Below are 18,200 nucleotides of genomic sequence, written 5' to 3'. Positions count from 1 at the left end.
AGAGGCATGTGCTCTTGGGAGACTACAGTTATAGGAAAATATGAAGTGCATATTAACCCAAAAAGCTTTTTTTGTGCATATCAGGTTTTTGTGCAAATATTAACCAAAAAGTTTCCAAAACAGTTGTTGTAACAAAGTAAGTGCTTCCTGAGCATGTCTGTTCTCTGGTTCTTATTCTTGTTGAATACAACCTTTTAATTCTTAATTTTAGTTTCTGAATAATTGATATCCTACTTTTCTAAAAGAAGGGTTTAAGGTAACCCACCAAATATATACATAATAACTATACAGTCATCTTTTTAAAAAATGAATGAGTACATTAGAAGAAAAATGTGGATCAGAAGGGGAAAATGGAGCCAGTGAGGAAATGGACCACACAGGTCTTGTTGCAGTCCATGCAGGGCAAAGGCAGGAACAGTTCTATGGCTCACGGTGTGCATAAGATGTGACAAACAACTTCTTCACAATAATGGAGGTGTTCCCCGTTCACCCAGGTACAAACCTGCACATCCCGCACATGTAACCCGGAACTGAAAGTAAAAAATGTAGGTGTTCCCATTATAGAGATGGGATGGAAACGCCTCACAGAACTGCTCACTGAGGAATACTATGGAATGCCAGGAGCACACCCTCATGGTAAATAAAACAGCAAGTGTCACAAGATTCTTTCTTCTAAGGCTGATTACTGCTGACTCTGTAACTCTGGAGTTCACTACTGCAGAGTGCAGAACCCTGGAATCAGGCATCTTGTTTAAGGGTAAAACTGAAAATATCTGGAGGCATGGACCCCTGACATATTGTTATGCCAGCTGACAAGAACAAGTTTCTTCTTTGAGTTTCAAGCGGCAGTGAGGTAAGAGGGTATGCGAAGGTGTTATTGCTTGGTTGAGTTGGGGGAGACTCATAGGCTTTACTAAGTTAGCTGTGCTGAGAATAGAAATAGACATTTTCCTATGAAAATTACAGGCCCGATCAGGGAAGATTCCCATGTAGAAGGCCACAGTCCTGAGGGAAGGCCAATGATATTCCTCAAAAATCACCTGGGATCCACACAGATCTATGAAGTTATGGGCCATCAAACCTTCAAAGTTACATGTGATAGTGTGACCATGATAATTTCATACTGGTAGTTTTTTTTTTTGAGATGGAGACTTACTCTCTCGCCCAGGCTGGAGTGCAGTGGCATGATCTCAGTTCACTGCAACCTCTGCCTCCTGGGTTCAAGCAATTCCCTGCCTCAGCTCCCGAGTAGCTGGGATTACAGGTGCCTGCCACCGCGCCTGGCTAATTTTTCTAGTTTTAGTAGAGACAGGGTTTCATCATCTTGGCCAGGCTGGTCTTGGACTCCTGACCTCATGATCCACCCTCTTCGGCCTCCCAAAGTGCTGGGATTACAGGCGTGAGACACCCTGCTTGGCCTAAATTGTTTTTTTTTTTTTTTAGATTTTGGCAAAAAAGAAAAAAAAAGACCTCAGCAAAACCTTGAATAAATTACATTATATTAGTTTAGATTCTCAGTGACTATTACCTTAGCAGAATAAAAGATTTAATGTAAAGGAATTGTAATAATTTTGTTTTCAGTCATAGAAATCTCCCACAAAAAACTTTTGCAAAATAAACTAAAGGCAAGTAAACTTGTTGACTAGCCTTATAGGGATAACCAGTAGTCTGAGACCAATAAACATTAACTGAATTAATCTTAGAGAATTGCTTTGACTTCTCTACCTGTATTCCATAGCCATTATTCCCTGTTCACGCAGGCACTAATCGAGGTCTCTAGGTAAATTAATTCATTAGTCAAGGTCTAGTAACTCAATTAAGACAGCTTCATCACTCCTAAAATATGATCATTATCCACTTTCCAGTAATCTCTGGATAACCTGGTAGAAACCTCTAATTATTCTTCTTACACATTTCAACCACTGGTTTAAGCTCCCCACAGTCATTCTACATGAAAGAAACTGGTGAGCCACACTTTTGAGGCTTTAGTGTCTGAAACAACCACAATCCACAATGTACAACAGTAATGAACTTCAAGAGGGAAGAATACATCAGCTTCCTGAGGCTAGGGGCCTTGCCTTTTCTTGTCACCCCCATATTCCCAGCACCAAGCACAGTGCCTGGCACACAGCAAGCATTGATAAATATCTACTGAATGCCCAAATGGAAGAAATGGACATTTGAGTGCCTAATATGTATCAGTCACTTTGCTAGCCACTTACATCATTTCATTCTCATAGTCATCCCATAAACAAGAGTGGTATTATGCTCATTCCATAGAGAAATAATACACCAAGGAGCTAAGTGGCCTTCCCAAGTGAGCGGCAGAGCCAGAATTCAAACCCAGGTTAGCCCAACTCCAAATCCCTAGCCACCACTCCAGTTTTTCCTAATTGTATTCAAAGAGAGGGTGGTGGTCAAGAGACATTCATAGACATTCTCAGACGGGGTGTTGGGGGAAGCACAGGTGGAAAGTGGTACCCAACCCCAGCCAGGTATGACTGGGAAACATTGGACATTACACTCAATTCTCAGTGAGTACTGTCATATCAAAAATCAGAAAAGACTTAGAGAAACTCCAATAACTTTAAATCTGGTAATTTGAATCCCGAACTGCTCCTACCTGGGAACTCATTACAGGATAAAATGATATCCATCTCCATCTTTGGGAGACAGTTGTGCTACTCAGGGAAGTATGGGAAAGGCCATACTACACTCTTCTGTCTCCCAAGGCTGACACTCTAGTGTCCCATTCAGAGATGTCACCAATGGCAGGCTGTGCTGCTTAGGAAAAATTTAATCTTTCTGGATTCCTTATTTATATTCAGTAAGGTGAAGGTCTTCTGCAAAAGGACCTATACAGTCCATGCTAACCGAAAATTAAAAGCTTCCCTATTGCCCAGCTGCTTCATGCTAAGGTTACGCAAGCGGATTTGTAGATATAGGAGAGTAGTCTATTTACAAATAGGCTATGTTCTAAATATGTTTAAATCAATCGTTTGAAATTCAGAAGCTATTTTCTCACAAAAACGATGTCAGACATGATTTCCAAACCAATTCATGCTTACCTAGCCAATCAATAATCCAGGTGAAATACTGCACAAATATAATGCAAAATAGCAGAGAATTATACCCTTAAATATCAGCAGTCACAAAAAAGTGAAAGAGTTAAAACTTATCTTAAATAACAGTAATGAAGAAATGAAATTTAAATTAATGAAGAGGTCCCTGAAGTTGCTGAAGGAGTCAGATAAGTATTTTTAAAAGTGTTAGAAGGTGATGGTATTGGATTCAGATTCCCACCTTCACTTTAAAATGAAGAGCCTCCCTTTTCCTGATAGAATCGTCACCATTCCTACACCTAGTGTTCATCAACCATGAGCTGCCATTTGAGTTATTTAAGTTTTTTTTTTTTTAAAGATAAGGAAAAAAAGGAGAACAAGATGTAAAGAGGTCCCTGGAAGGAAGGGGAGGGAAATGGTAAAGACATGTGGCAAGTTGTTCCCTAAGCAGGTCCATGACAGGTGACTATTTAAGTAGGATACAGGGAAGCACAGAGTGAACCGATTCAGGAAGTGGAAAATGAGGGAGAATGGGAGCAATCAGCTGTTGGATTATCCAAGATATCCACAAACTGCTTTTATAATTCAGTGAATACTTATGACATAATAACCCAAAATATACTACATACCTCTTCCCTATAATTTCAGACCTACATTATTTTATCAGCAAGTTGAGCTCAAATATTTAACACATAGTTAACTGAATGCCTCATAATATATGCTTTTGCTGAGTGCTGATTGAAGAAGATGTTTACTACACAGCTACTACCTTTAGGACTCTGTGTACATTTTCATTTTTCTGCTCCTTTGAAACTTCAGACACAGTGGTTTCAAGCAGCAGCATGCTTTACTGATTAAAAACTCAAGTTTGAAGTCAAGCTTCCAGAGGTTTAATTTCAGTGTTGTCACTGACCTTTCCTTAGTTTTCCCATCTGTAAAATGAGGACAATGACAATACAACTCTATCTCATGGAGCTGGGTGGGAATTATCTAAGTTAATGAGTGAACAGTGCTTAGAACAATACCTGGCACTAGTAAATGTTCAAAAAATATTAGCCACTGTTAAATCTGTATATATAACCCACAACAAAAATACTTACTGAAATTTTCTCTGTATATTGTCTAGTGAAAAAGTAAGGTGCAGAACAGCATGTATAGTACTCTATTATTTGTGAAGGACCAAAAAGCTAAACATACTCGAATGTGGAAAAAAAGAGAGGCGGGGGGACAGTTGTTAAGTATATGTTTATATAAGCAAAGAATATGAAACCAAGGTGCCGAGTATAGAACATGGAGAGAGGTTTATTCTTCTCTGTAAACACATCTGTGCCTTTATAATTTTGTCCCATGCTCATGTGTTATTATTCAGTAAAAACACTTATCAAACAATACTTACTATCAACATAGAAATAACATTGGTAGCCCCATTAATCCATCAATTCTACCTTTATTTAAAACTTAATCCAGAAGCCACTTACGAAACGATGCAACCACAATTAAATTAGGTGAAGGGATGGCAAACACTTATAACTCTGTCCTCTTTACAACCATCTCCAATTAAAAAATTGAATCAGTAAATGCCGATGTCCTCCAACTTGAATACGAGAACTTATTACACTGGTTTGTGTTGGTCCCATAGGACACTTAATATGTAACAGTTTTTCAAATAATGAATCAATTAATTACAAAAGAAGATAATAAATGTTTGGGAGGGTTAATAAACTAATTTAATTAGCTCAATAATATATGCATTATTTTGATTAATATAAAAATCATGTTATGTATAAATATAAGAAAGAACTACATATTAAAATCCAGTGTACTAAAATTGACTCTATAAGGCATCCTGACATATGGCTAAGTAATTGAAAAAATTAGGGAAACCAGTAACGAGGCACAAAAGGGGTAAGTGCTTAGAAGCCTGAATTTTTCTTTTCTTGGAAATACAGTCCAAAATTCACAGGTAACAAAATTCATTTTTATAACGTTTCTCACAGTATAAAACAAAGAGTGAACTTTATTTCCATGAATTTTATAATCTCATTATACCACTATATATCCTCTGGGAAAAAAGAAAGAAAGAAAAAAAGAAAGAAAACAAATGCCATCAAGACAAACAAACCCAACAACCCAAAACAAACATCTGTTTTGTTTTCTCACATCTTAATAGCCTAGCTATTTTAGATACAAATATTTGTTTTGCCGACAAATGTTTCCAAAACATTAGTTAAAATTGTTTTGCTGAAATAGTTTATTTCTGAGCCGAACAAATTGCAAACTTTTCCAAAGTCCACAAGGCATCTGTGAAAATGAGCAAGTATGGCCTGCAGATTTTCCAAACCGTTCACTTAGCAAAATGGAGGCATCAAGACGCTTGCTAGTGCAAATCTCAGGACCATTTCCACAATGAACAGACATAAGCATGTTAGCGAGTACAGACGAGACCCAAATATCCTGCATGACAGGGAAGATAGCCGGGAGTTTAGGTTTTTAACCTGTCACACTGAGCTCCTCTGAGGGCTCAGAGTTCTGCAACTTTGAACAAGAACATTCCCCTCTTTTTCAGGCGCTTTGCTCTACTTTCTTGTGCCCTGGCAGGGATCAAAGAAGCAGAGGGAACAAATGGTTTCCCATGCATATTGAATTCCCTCTTATACTGATTTTTCCTCTGTCACTTGAAATTCAATATCGGCAAGATTCCCGTCCAACACCTTAACCAGTAAATTGTCTGCATGCAATCAGTGCACGTGAAGGTAGATTTCAACATCAAGCTGATGTAAGAAATTCAAATGAACAAATCCTTTGAAAAACAAACTTTTTTACGGCATTCATATTAAATCTTATTCCTAAAAACTAATTATCTTTTATTTCACATTAATCTAAAATGTTTCGTTCACCATTCACTTTTATCTTTGTCCCTCACTGCTTTATATTTGTATTATTTTAAAAATACAATATTATAGGTAAATAGTGCTTTTGTAAGAATGTAGCCTCAACATTCTTGATTAACTTAATGATACCTAACACTTATTGAGCATTTAAGAGTGATGTGCCTCATTTTCCTCATCTGTAAAATGGAAAAAATAGTACCTATCTCATGGTATATTGTAAGATTACATGTGGTAATGAATGTAGAGCTCTAAGCACAACAATTGTGTTCGACTGTATTTTATTATGTATTGTGATGATAGCTATCATAATTATTATGAGATATTCTAAGAGATTTGGGATAAAAACTATGTTGTCAGGACAAATTATTTAAATACAGCACAGTAATTGGATTATAGATGATGGTTTAAATTTTGATTATACACATGAATCATATGATGAAAAATATCATATGATAAAAAATGGTTTAAGTGATCTTTTGAGAAAAGTCAGTTACAATTTTCTTCGTAACAATACTCAAAAAATTATTTCTATCACTCTTTTGAAAGAATATATTTAGTTAGATTAGTAGTAATATGACTTAAGCTTTTATGATCAGTACAAGATGATAACTTACTCTATACCTCAGTGGCTAGGGGATGATAAAATGCTAGTTTAGATATTAGCACAAAAGGAAACCACCTTCAAATTTATTTTTCCCTACCTCTATTTTGATCATAGAAAAAAAATCATTGGCTTTGTAAAAGATGGTTTTTTAAAAATAAAAATGAGTGAAATCTGTAATTTATTATTTAAAGTAATCATGGATTTCATTGTGACACTGTCTTACAGTCTTTGATTGAACAAGGAAAACTAGTTGATTCTGATCAAAATTTTATTTTATAGAGAGTGAAATTTGAATTTACCATGGAATACCCTTCTACTCAGAAATTACACGTATCTTCTAATAAGAGAAAGCCATTTAATCTGTAAGATGTGAATATCTGGGTAACTGTAACTAATGATATTTACTGTAAACTATGAAATTTCTAAGATTTTCTCTCCAATAAAATGTTTATAAATATATACGTCATTAAAAGGGAGGAGTCCAATGGTAATAAAAACAAAAATAAGTATTAAAATATTGTGAAGTAAATGAAAATGAAAAAGCAGAACCCATCGAATTCTGTGAAATGCCACAAAGGGCCGGGCGTGGTGGCTCAAGCCTGTAATCCCAGCACTTTGGGAGGCTGAGACGGGCGGATCACGAGGTCAGGAGATCGAGACCATCCTGGCTAACACGGTGAAACCCCGTCTCTATTAAAAATACAAAAAAATTAGCTGGGCGTGGTGGCGGGCGCCTGTAGTCCCAGCTACTCGGGAGGCTGAGGCAGGAGAATGGCGTGAACCCGGCAGGCGGAGCTTGCAGTGAGCGGAGATCGCGCCACTGCACTTCAGCCTGGGGGACAGAGAAAGACTCCGTCTCAAAAAAAAAAAAAAAAAAAAAAATGCCACAAAAACAGTGCTCAGGAGAAAATTAACAGCACTGAACACATATATTAGAAAAGAAAGATCTAAAAATCAATCATCTAAGCTCCACTCTTAGGAAACTATAAAAAGAAAAGCAAGCTAACTCAAAAGCAATCAGAAAAAAAATAATGAAATAGTGAAAATTGGACAAGTTAATAAAATTAAAAACAGGAAAACAACAGAGAAAATCAATGAAACTGGTTCTTTGAGACTACCAATAAAATTGATAAACCTCTAGGCAGGCTAACCAAGATAAAAAGAGAATACACAAATTACTAATAGCAGAAATGAAAGACAGCCATCATTAGCAATCTCATGAATATTAAAAGGATAATAAAGAAATGTTATGAACAATTCTATATCCGAACAATTCTATATCCACAAATTAGACAAAGTTAGATGAAATGGACCAATTCCTTGAAAGACAGTCTACCCAAACTCACAGAAGGAAAAATAGATAATACGAATAGGTGTGTACCCATTAAAGAAATTGAGCCAACAATTAATCTTTCAAAACAGAAAGCACTAGACCAAGGTGGGATCCCCGGTAAATTTCATCAAATACTTAAGAAAAAAAATGATTACAATTCTCAATTCTCTACAATCTGTTCCAGAAAACAGAAGCAGAGGGAACATTTTGTAATCCCATCAGTGAGGCCAGCATTACTCTAATACTGAAATGAGATAAAGGCATTACAAGATATGAAAACTAGAATAATATTTCTCATGAACATAAATGCAAAGATCCTCAACAAAATATTAGCAAACTGAATCCAACAATGTATAAAAAGAATTATATGTCATGACCAAGTAGGATTAATCCAAGATATATAAGGCTGGTTCAACATTTGAAAATTAATGTAATCCATCAATGAGCTAATGAAGAAAAACCATATGATCAAATCATCAGATGCATAAAAAGCATTTGACAAGGTCCAATACCCATTCACAATAAAAAAATCTCAGTAATCTAGGAAAGAGGAGAGAGCTTCCTAAAGTTGACAAAAAACATCAAAAAACAACTTACAACTAACATTATACTTCATGGCGAGAAACTAGATGTTTCCTTTCTAAGATAAGGAACAAAGCAAAGATGTCCCCTCTGCCACTCCTGTTCAACATTGTACTAGAAGTCCTTGCTAATGCAATAAGAAAATAAAAGGTATACAAATTGGGAAGGAAGAAATATAACTGTCTTTATTCACAAAAAAACATGATTGTCTATGTAGAAAATACAAAAAAAAAAAAAAAATCAACAAATACCCACCCACAAAACCAAACAACTCCTGAAACCAATGAGGAAGGTTGCAGGATATAACATCATAGATAAAAGTCAAATGCCTTCCTATATACCAGCAATGAGCACTTGGAATTTGAAATAAAAACACACCATTATTTCCATCAACATTAGAGAGGGAAAGAGAGAGAGAGAGAGAGAGAGGAAGAGAGAGAGAAAGAGGTGTAACTCTAAAAACTATATATAAGCTTTATGTGTGAAAAACTATAAGAGAAATCAAAGAAGATATAAATAAATGGAGAGATATTCCATGCATATGAATAGATTCAATATTGTCAAGACATCAGTTTGTCCCAATTTGATCTATAAATTCAACGTGATTCCAGCCAAAATCCCAGAAATTTACTTTGTGGATACTGACAAATTGATTCTAAAGATTATATGGAGAAACAAAAGACTCCGAATAGCCAACACAATGCTGAAGGAGAAGAAAAAAGTTGGAAGACAGACACTGTCTGAGTTTAGGACTTACTATAAAGCTATAGTAATCAAGACAGAGTGATATTGGTGAAAAAATAGATAAATGGATCAATGGAATAGAAGAGAGAGCCCTGAAATAGCCCCACTTAAATACAGTCAAGTGGTCTTTGACAAAGCAGCAAAGGCAACATAATGGAGAAAAGATAGTTTTTCAAAAATTAATCTGGAACCACTGCACATCCATATGCAAAAAAATGAATCTAGACCCTGACCTTACATCTTTCACAAAAATTAATTCAAAATGTGTCAGAGACCTAAATGTAAAATGCAAAATTATGAAACTTCTAGACAGTAACACAGGAGAAAATCTAGATGGCCTTGGTTTTGGCAATAAGTTTTTAGATACAGGAGCAAAGGCATGATCCATGAGGGAAAAATTGATAAACTGGAGTATTAAAATTAAAAACTTCTCTGCAAAAGACACTGCTAAAAGAAAATCCATAGACTGGGAGAAAATATTGCAAAACACCTATCTGACAAAAGATGTGTATCAAAATAAAGAACTCCTAAAACCCAACAATAAGAAAACAAACAACCTGTTTAAGAAGTGGGCAAAATATCTCTACAGACACCTCACCAAAAAAAGACATACAGGTGGCAAATAAGCATATGAAAAGGGGCTTCACATCATATGTCATTAGGAAACAAAACAACAAGATAGCACTACTTCTCAATTAGAATGTCCAAAATCTAAAACACTGACAACACCAAGTTCTGGCAAGAATATGGAGCAACAGGAACTCTTATTCATTGCTGATGAGAATACAAAATGGTATAGCCACTTTGGAAGATGATTTGGAAGTTTCTTCCAAAGCTAAACGTAGTGCTGCCATATGATCCAGCAATTACACTCCTAGGTATTTACTCACAGGAGCTGAAAACTTATATCTATTTTAAAAACTGCACACAAATGTTTATAGAAACTTCATTCATAACTACCAGAAACTCAAAGCAACCAAGATGTCCTTCAATTGGGGGTGAGGGGTGATTGGCATAGCTAGTTGAAGAGTAGGCACGAGTTTTTTGAATACAATAAATAAATTAAAATCTTATTGACTAGAAAATATCTATATTTCTCAAGGTAGATTCTAACATATCTGCAGATGATGTGAATTTTTTAATTAAGATAGTGAAGAAAGAGCTAACAAATTCATTTTTAAAAGAATGAATGCAAAGGTACTGTTTTTAGTTTTTAAAATAGAGTGAAATTTTGGAAGCTTTCAGATTCAAGTTATATTATTTTTAATGCATTAAAATATCCATCCAAAGGGTAACAAAGCTTTGAATATTTCATTATAAACACTTTAAAATAATTTTTGAACTCAAAATTCATGAGGAATTACATGTTTACAAGTTAATACTGCATACCATCACAGACTTAAAAAGTAACTTTAAAAAGACACAAAAAATCCACAAATGAGTCCTCACATGTTTGCCCTGAGAAATCCTTACGAAATTATCTTTATATGTCCATTGTGACATAACAATTCTAAGAACAATGCAGGAACAGAAATCATGAAGCATGAGTGAAATATCACATATACCTAGATTTCTCCCTACTGCATAATACCATGAAATTGAAAGGCAGAAACCAGGTCATATATAAGATAAGAAAATGACAAGAGTCTAACTCTCCAGTATTACAAAATACTAACTTTAAGCACAATAGACTAAAAGTAAAAGAAAAAAAAAAAGACCTGAAATTATTCCAACAAAAAGAGACATTCATTATTTTAACAATGTAAAGAATTCTACCTCAAAACAGAAATTGTTTTTAATAAGTCATTTCTAATTCTTTAGTTTAATAAATTCTTCTGTTTTATGTACTTTACCATCAAAACGTCCTTTTCATCAAGAATAGTAAGTCTATTATTTTATATACGACTACTAAGAAAGACAAGTTAATGCCGAAAAACTTAGCCTGAATCTGCAGTCTTATCACAAATTAAAGAATGAAAACAAAATACCCAGACTAGATCTTCCTTGAATTTTTAAAGAAAACCATTTCTTTTTCAATGTGGAAACTCAGTGATACTTTCCACTTCTAATTATGTAACACAAGAAAGGCTGATCCAGACATACTCGCTTTAGTTGGAAGAAGTATGTATAAGAAATCTGAAAAGTATTATTTTTTCCTCGGTTCAACTCATTCCTATTCTTTTCCCATAAGATAATGAAATTAAAACACTAAGCACTTTTACTTTTACAATACAAGCTACAATACATCATTCACTCTTAAAACCATGGACAGATTTTGAAATTAGAATTTTTCATTGTTTTCCACGTGGCCTGGCTTTGTAGTCCACCATCCCCACTCTTTCACATAGCATCCCTTTTAGGAAAAATACTCACTTAGAACAATGTCTGGTTTCAGAGACAAACACTTATATCTGACCAAATGGCCTTTTCAAAAAAGCTCTTATCAACCTTAATTTAAGAAACACAATTAAGTCTTCAACAGTTTATTTATAATGTAGTATTCACAACCAAAATATCATAAATTAAATAATATTATTCACTGTCTCCTCTTCCCTTTCTATGACTCTCTAGATCCTAAAAGAGGTTTGCTACATCTCATTCACGTAACGATCCTCATTTCAAAACTCCTTTTAGTTCTCAGGAAGCTTGCATGACACAGGTGGTTCAAATGAAAAGGCAAGATCTCCCTAAAGTTGGGACAAGCCATTACCTTTCCTCATGATGCCTATATGAAGTTTATGTAGGTAGAGAAAGTTCTATAAAAACTCCTACAATAAATTCAATGCATTCTACAATAAAATTTATCTTCAGTGTCATTATATAGATGTGAAATCTAATTAAAGGAAGAGAGAAATAGGTATACTCAGTCCTATGAAAACTGTATGTACACCTGTCAACTGAATGAGGAATATAATATCAACTTAGTTTTTGGAAAATAAAGATACATGGAATACAATTATCAAAGACAAAAATATTTAAAGTTAAAATGTGCAGCAGAAATAATGAGCATTAGAAGTTAATTGAAAGACAAGAATGATGAAACTTTAGAATAAAGCGATGTCTGCATACTTATTTTTAAAATGAAAAAAACGTGGAACATGAAAAATTTTGAAGACTTTTGGGGGAGAAATCACCCATTAATATTTAAAATATAATTCTATAGTCAAAAATTAAATTAGCATTTATTACACAGAACTTTTTTTCATGATTTAGGATAACCTAGAATGCACACTGTGATTATGACATCAGAGAGGTAATTTTTTCAATGTTAAGAACATTTTAACCTGACTTGTAGCAATAGAGTGGGCTTTAGCTCTGGAAACAGGCAAGAGGAAGAAAATTTTGACTCTTTGAGGATAATAACTTATTTTGTAATCCATGAAAGGTATGATTACCTCTTTAAAAAGTTAAGGCAAGGAGGTGAGAAGTATGTGAAAGTATAGGAAATCTTAAGTAAAGACCAATTCAGGAAATTAGGCAGACACCATTAAGAGTTCTAGAAAGAAAGAATCAATGAGGGGAAGAGATACCAAAGACATCATGTAGGAAGATTTCCACATGGAGAGGCTGGCATTTGAAAGAGACCAGCAAGGGTTGTGCAGAAGCATAACAAATGCCCAAACTCATGACACATTGTCATGAAATTCACAGCAGGCCACATGTGGGAAAGCAGAGGCTCACTTTTGATTGTTTTTTAAACTATCAGCAAGATATTACTTTGATGAAAAACATTAAATATTGAATAATGATAAACGCTAAATTCTAGGCGTTGCCATTTCATGCTCTACATGTGGTGCCAATGAATTATAGTTATAGCTAAGTATTTATAATTATGCATCTCAAAAACTACATATATCTTAAAAATTGAGTATATTTACAAATAAAATCTCTCATGTGCTTTTGATGTTTATATACTTTATTTTAAAATTTCAAGCAAATAAAAAAATAAAAATGAATGCCACAGTCATGCTGCTTGGCTTATATTTAGTCCTTGCCAAAAGCTGCCAAAGCTGTGCAACCACTGCGTGAATATATGACTGTAGAAAAATGCATTGAAACCATTGAAAATATCACCTGCAGGACTAATAATATTTGCATAATTACCTGCTGTGGGATCTGTAACTGCTTGGCTGGTGATGCCAGATGGTGGTTCTTGAAGCTGGTAAGTGGCATTGGTGGATGGTGTCGTTGGGCTGGTGTTGCTGCTGGTCATATAATGCGCTGGATACGGTGAGCTGTTATAATACTGTGCGTACTGACCCTGGCCAAAACCGGGATAAGACGGATAGTCCTACCAAATCAAATCACACAAGAATTGTCTGTCAAAATACTGCTGCTTATCTCTTACATATCAAAGTGTTAACTGTAAGTATGTATGGGTTTCTGAGCCTTTTCTGAATTCACACAGGGAGGGCATACAAGTACACATTAACTAAAAAGCTCAGACTTGCAAACAAATTTTATGTGAGATTATATACATTCTTCATATTTTTGCTCTTCTATGATGCAATACTAGGTAAAATTAAACCAATCTGAAAACCAAACGACTCACCACAAAAGACTGCTAAAGTGAATTTTAAAAGAAAACTACTAAAAGCCTTAGGAAAGCTCTCACTTATAATATAAACAGATCTTTCTTTATATAAGAAAATCATGTTGCATTTAAAGATATTTTTCAGAAGTTAAACTGGCTTTTTAAATTACCTGCTGTGAACTATTAAATCCAGAGGAATTTGTGAGTGAATTATTTCCTGCATATAATCCTGATGACGTTGTAAAACTGCTACCTAAAACAAAATGAAAAGAAATACGGTTATACCAGGCTTGTGGAATAATGTGGGTACAGGAAAACAGCATTTAGAAAAGGCAGAATTGGCATTTGGTTTATCTTCAACACTAGAATCCGTTGTCATGTCTAAAATGTAGTTTTCTTAACGTAGTTGATGATTTTATTTTTACTACAAAATTAAAGAACACAGAGGTTTAAATTTCCAAGGATGTTAGTAACTTATATAGACTAAGGACAAAATTATACATTTGTGTAAAAATAGTAGACAATGAACTTTTCAATTTGCAAAACACACCAAGATTTTTCATGTCTTTATATTAAATTCACATAATGTAAAATGATGGGGTCAGATTAGATGATCTTTAAGGTTCTTGCTAGCTCAAAAACTATGATACTACTTCCAAGAACTTAAAATGCTTTCAGACTTGTATTATATGGTCATTAAAATGGCGTACTGAAAAAGCCATTTCATTTCACAGAAGAATGAATGGCAGCGCTTGATAAATTTGATACAACAAAGATGAAAGAGGAATATGATTAATGTTTTATCTATTACATGTGCTGTCAAGATAATGTTCTATCTGTTGAATATCCACATTGTTAAACAATGAACAGTAGGCACTGCGTAAGATACAACACCGGAGCAAAGCTGAGTTCCCTCTTTCACATGATTTACTATTTTGTTATTAAGCTATGCAAAACAATAATATGCTGCCACTGATAATCATATTGGCAAAAACTTTTTTACGAAGGAAAGATCAGGGATTGGGAAATATATAAAAAATGGCATTCATACACTGCACAATGGGAATTTACGCAGGCACAATCTTTCTGTTTGGCTTATGATTGAGAAATTTTGTATGCCATTTAACCCAGCAATTTCATTTCAGGCATTTACTCTAAGAAAAAAAATTATAGATTTATACAAAGAGATAGCAAAGATATTCTTCAGTGTTGCTTCTAATAAGAAAACCTAGGGAAGCAGCCCCAAGTCCATAACAGGTACTATTCAGAAAACGGAATACTATGAAGCTGTTTAAATGGTATTACAATGATGTTTAATGGCATGAGAAAAATTTTCATATTAATTTGTGAAAGCAAAAACTAAAATAACAAAATGTATTTTTGATGATCTCACTGAAAATATTTTTTAAAGCATAACAAATTTTCAAAAAGCATAAAATTCTAGGAAATGCTAGCTCTGAAGGATTTGATACATGGTCACATAGCATTCATGAAGCCAATTTACATTTTTAAGTTTTCTACTCGGAACCTATGTTGCTTCTATAATTAGAAATAAAAGCCATTTTTAAAAAGTTACAGTTTTATGGCAAATGAGCGGTATAGGCCATAAACGTGTTGGCAGTTCAAGGAGGAATCTCTTCAATGTGAACTCACTATTCAGATGGCTCCAGGTATAAAATGTGGTAATATATACCAATTATTTACTTGCTACTGAACATTTACATATTGGCTTACGAGTCAGAAAACAGAGTTTCCAGTTCATCATTTATGAGCTATTTGGACTTTGGACAAGTCCCCTAGCCACTCTAAAACACAATTTCCTTATCTGCAAAAACTCTACTTTGCAGTGTTCTTCACATCAGATGAGGTAATGTTTTGGAAAGCATAATGGACACTCTACAATATCACATAAACATTAGGCACATGATGGTTTATGGCAGCAAGCACTTCTAAAATTCTCTATTTATGTATCTTTTCCCTCTTTTTACTTTCCCGAATTAGATGAATATGACTTAATCTCTTTACATATCTAAAATTCTATTCCTACTTATCAAGCACCTATGAACTTTAAAAGCTTGAGCCAAGAATTATTTTTATTAAGAAGGGAATCTATTTCCTAAAATAGTGTCAAATTTAGTTATCACACAGACTCTATTTGAGGTTTCTTCGTTTGTATATTTCAGGAATATCAATTGTTTAAAGTTCCCAGAACACCTATCTCAGATAGGCAGAGAGCTCTCACAGTGCTAGTAGCCACCACAATTAGCCATCAATAGACAGGCTTCACATATTAATGTTCATTTGCATGTGGTAATCACATGCAAGGGAAACATATATTCAATGCCAGGCTCATGGTGACAGTTACATGGGGCTAAAAGGATGACTAAAACATAGTCTCAGACCTCACAGGGCTTATCAGACTCTCAGTTTTTGTTTTTTTTAAAACATTGTCCCTTATGGGCATATGACTCACTCTTTATGTGCATATCAGTGAACAATTTATTATTGATATTATATATAAAGCAAACTTATACATGATGAACATTTAAAAATGCCTTGTAAAAGAAATTTTAAATTACTTTTGGATAAACGTGGATATCAATGCTTTTTTAAAAGAAACTTCAGCTATTATATACATGCATTTAAGAGGAAAAATTATCTTGGGTTATGATCTGTTACTTTCATTTAAACTATACATTTTTAGGTTATGACTTGCTATTTTCATTTAAATGACAGAGTTTTAAGCAATAAATACTAACCTCAATAATCCCTATCCACCAAGAAAATGAATAAGATATAGAAAATATATTTTTAAAATGGATGTTTTCATTCCATAAGTTATCCCCTGAAATGAAGTAGGAAAGACCATGGAAGCTATATTGGCACACACAGGCCACGAGGGTCTGACCAAGTAAATCACAGTTCAGTACTCCAAATGGCACCCAAGTGACTTTCCAGACTAAATGCTACTTCCAAGACTGTACATTAGCTGGAATTCAACATAAGTTATACTCATTTGCTGGCTGACTGCAGGCTGAGATTCCATTCCATTTAGTATGCCGAAACAGGAGTTTAATGGCACCCCAGTGGCTTTGGGGACTTAATGCAACTTCCAAAAGGATCTTACTTTAGGAAGGGGTGTACATACTAGAGAATCAGGCTCAGGCAATATTAATTTTTCACCACCAGAATCAAGTTCGCAGGGCCACTCCACCTGCCTTCACATAGGACTTAGGCAAACAGAGCTGCTAACTCGGACCAGGCCACAGCAGGGGACTTCTGCAACAGCCTCCTCTACTGGTTTCTTTACCCAGCTTTGGGTACTGTCCAGCCCATTCTCTGCAAAGTCAGTAGACTCTTTCTCTAATGTGCATGACTGATCTTGTCACTCCCCTGCTTAAAAAAAGTAACCTTTAATGGCTCCCTGTTGCCCTCAGGATAATATTCAAACTGCTTACTAGGGTTTATGTATTAGGCCTTAGCTGGTCTAAACCCAGTTTATCTTTTGAACTTCTTTGGTCTTTTCCCAGCAACTGTGACTCCAGTGCACCTGGGCATACATTCTAGCCTAACCCTAGTAAACCAACATGCAGCAGGCTTTCTAATGTTACTGCTTACAGCTCCTAGTTCCTCCTGTCAAATCCAGATTAACTTCGATTACACTTCACAATTCAGCAGAATTTGAAATCCCCTTTCTCAGAAAAGCCTCCCTGAATCCCCATTCTCTCCTCTTTCCCTCTAAACCTGGGTTGCTGAATCAATCCATCTATCATCTGTCCATCTATCTCCATGATATATGTGTGTGTTTATCAATCTCTGTGACGTACGTATTTGATACACACACACACACACACACACACACATCCATGACTTACTAATCAGTATTTTAAACCAAGTACTAATTGACCTGTAAGCTAACAAATACTAATTATATGTAAACTAGTCCTTCCCCTACAAAACAACTAAAAAAACTTTGACATTCCTATAAAAAATTGGATATTTACACCTAACCCATACAAATATCCCCAGAGTGTAAAATATAATAACAATACTAGAGGTGTACATACTAGAGAAGCAGGCTCAAGCAATATTAATTTTTCACCACCAGAATCAAGTTCGCAGGGCTGCTCCACCTACCTTCACATAGGACTTAGGGTCTGACCAAGTAAATCACAGTTCAGTACTCCAAATGGCACCCAAGTGACTTTCCAGACTAAATGCTACCTCCAAGACTGGAACATACAAATATCCCCAGAGTGCAAAATATAGTAACAATAAAACAGAAAATATCCATCGAGTACTCTCTGTATGTTAGGAAGTAGGCTCGCCCGTACATGCTTCACCTATACTCCACAACAACTTGATACTACAGGGTGTATGATCATTCCCATTTTGCAGATAAGGAAACAGAGGGTCAGGTTACAGTAACACAGCTTCCAAGGAACGAAGG

General features: G+C 35.0%; 1 protein-coding gene across 16 annotated transcripts in view; it reads right to left on the bottom strand.

Annotated features, from left to right (window-relative positions):
- The window catches only part of EYA1 (EYA transcriptional coactivator and phosphatase 1), a 329,028-nt gene that overhangs the window by 87,338 nt on the left and 223,490 nt on the right, over window positions 1-18,200 (bottom strand). For all 16 annotated transcript variants that reach the window (XR_009214881.1, XM_058444189.1, XM_058444185.1 and 13 more), the window contains 2 exons: window positions 13,921-14,003; window positions 13,321-13,507 (listed from right to left, as the gene is read on the bottom strand). Coding sequence is in view for 15 of the 16 variants with exons in the window: in XM_058444189.1 (XP_058300172.1) it covers window positions 13,321-13,507; window positions 13,921-14,003 (270 nt within the window). In the remaining variant the exon portion in view is untranslated. The remainder of the gene's footprint in view (window positions 1-13,320; window positions 13,508-13,920; window positions 14,004-18,200) is intronic.

The sequence above is a fragment of the Hylobates moloch genome, unplaced genomic scaffold, assembly GCF_009828535.3.
Source record: "Hylobates moloch isolate HMO894 unplaced genomic scaffold, HMol_V3 SCAFFOLD_9, whole genome shotgun sequence".
NCBI lineage: Eukaryota > Metazoa > Chordata > Mammalia > Primates > Hylobatidae > Hylobates > Hylobates moloch.
The sequence above is the reverse complement of the archived record's forward strand: the minus strand, read 5'-3'. Positions and strand labels throughout refer to the sequence as shown.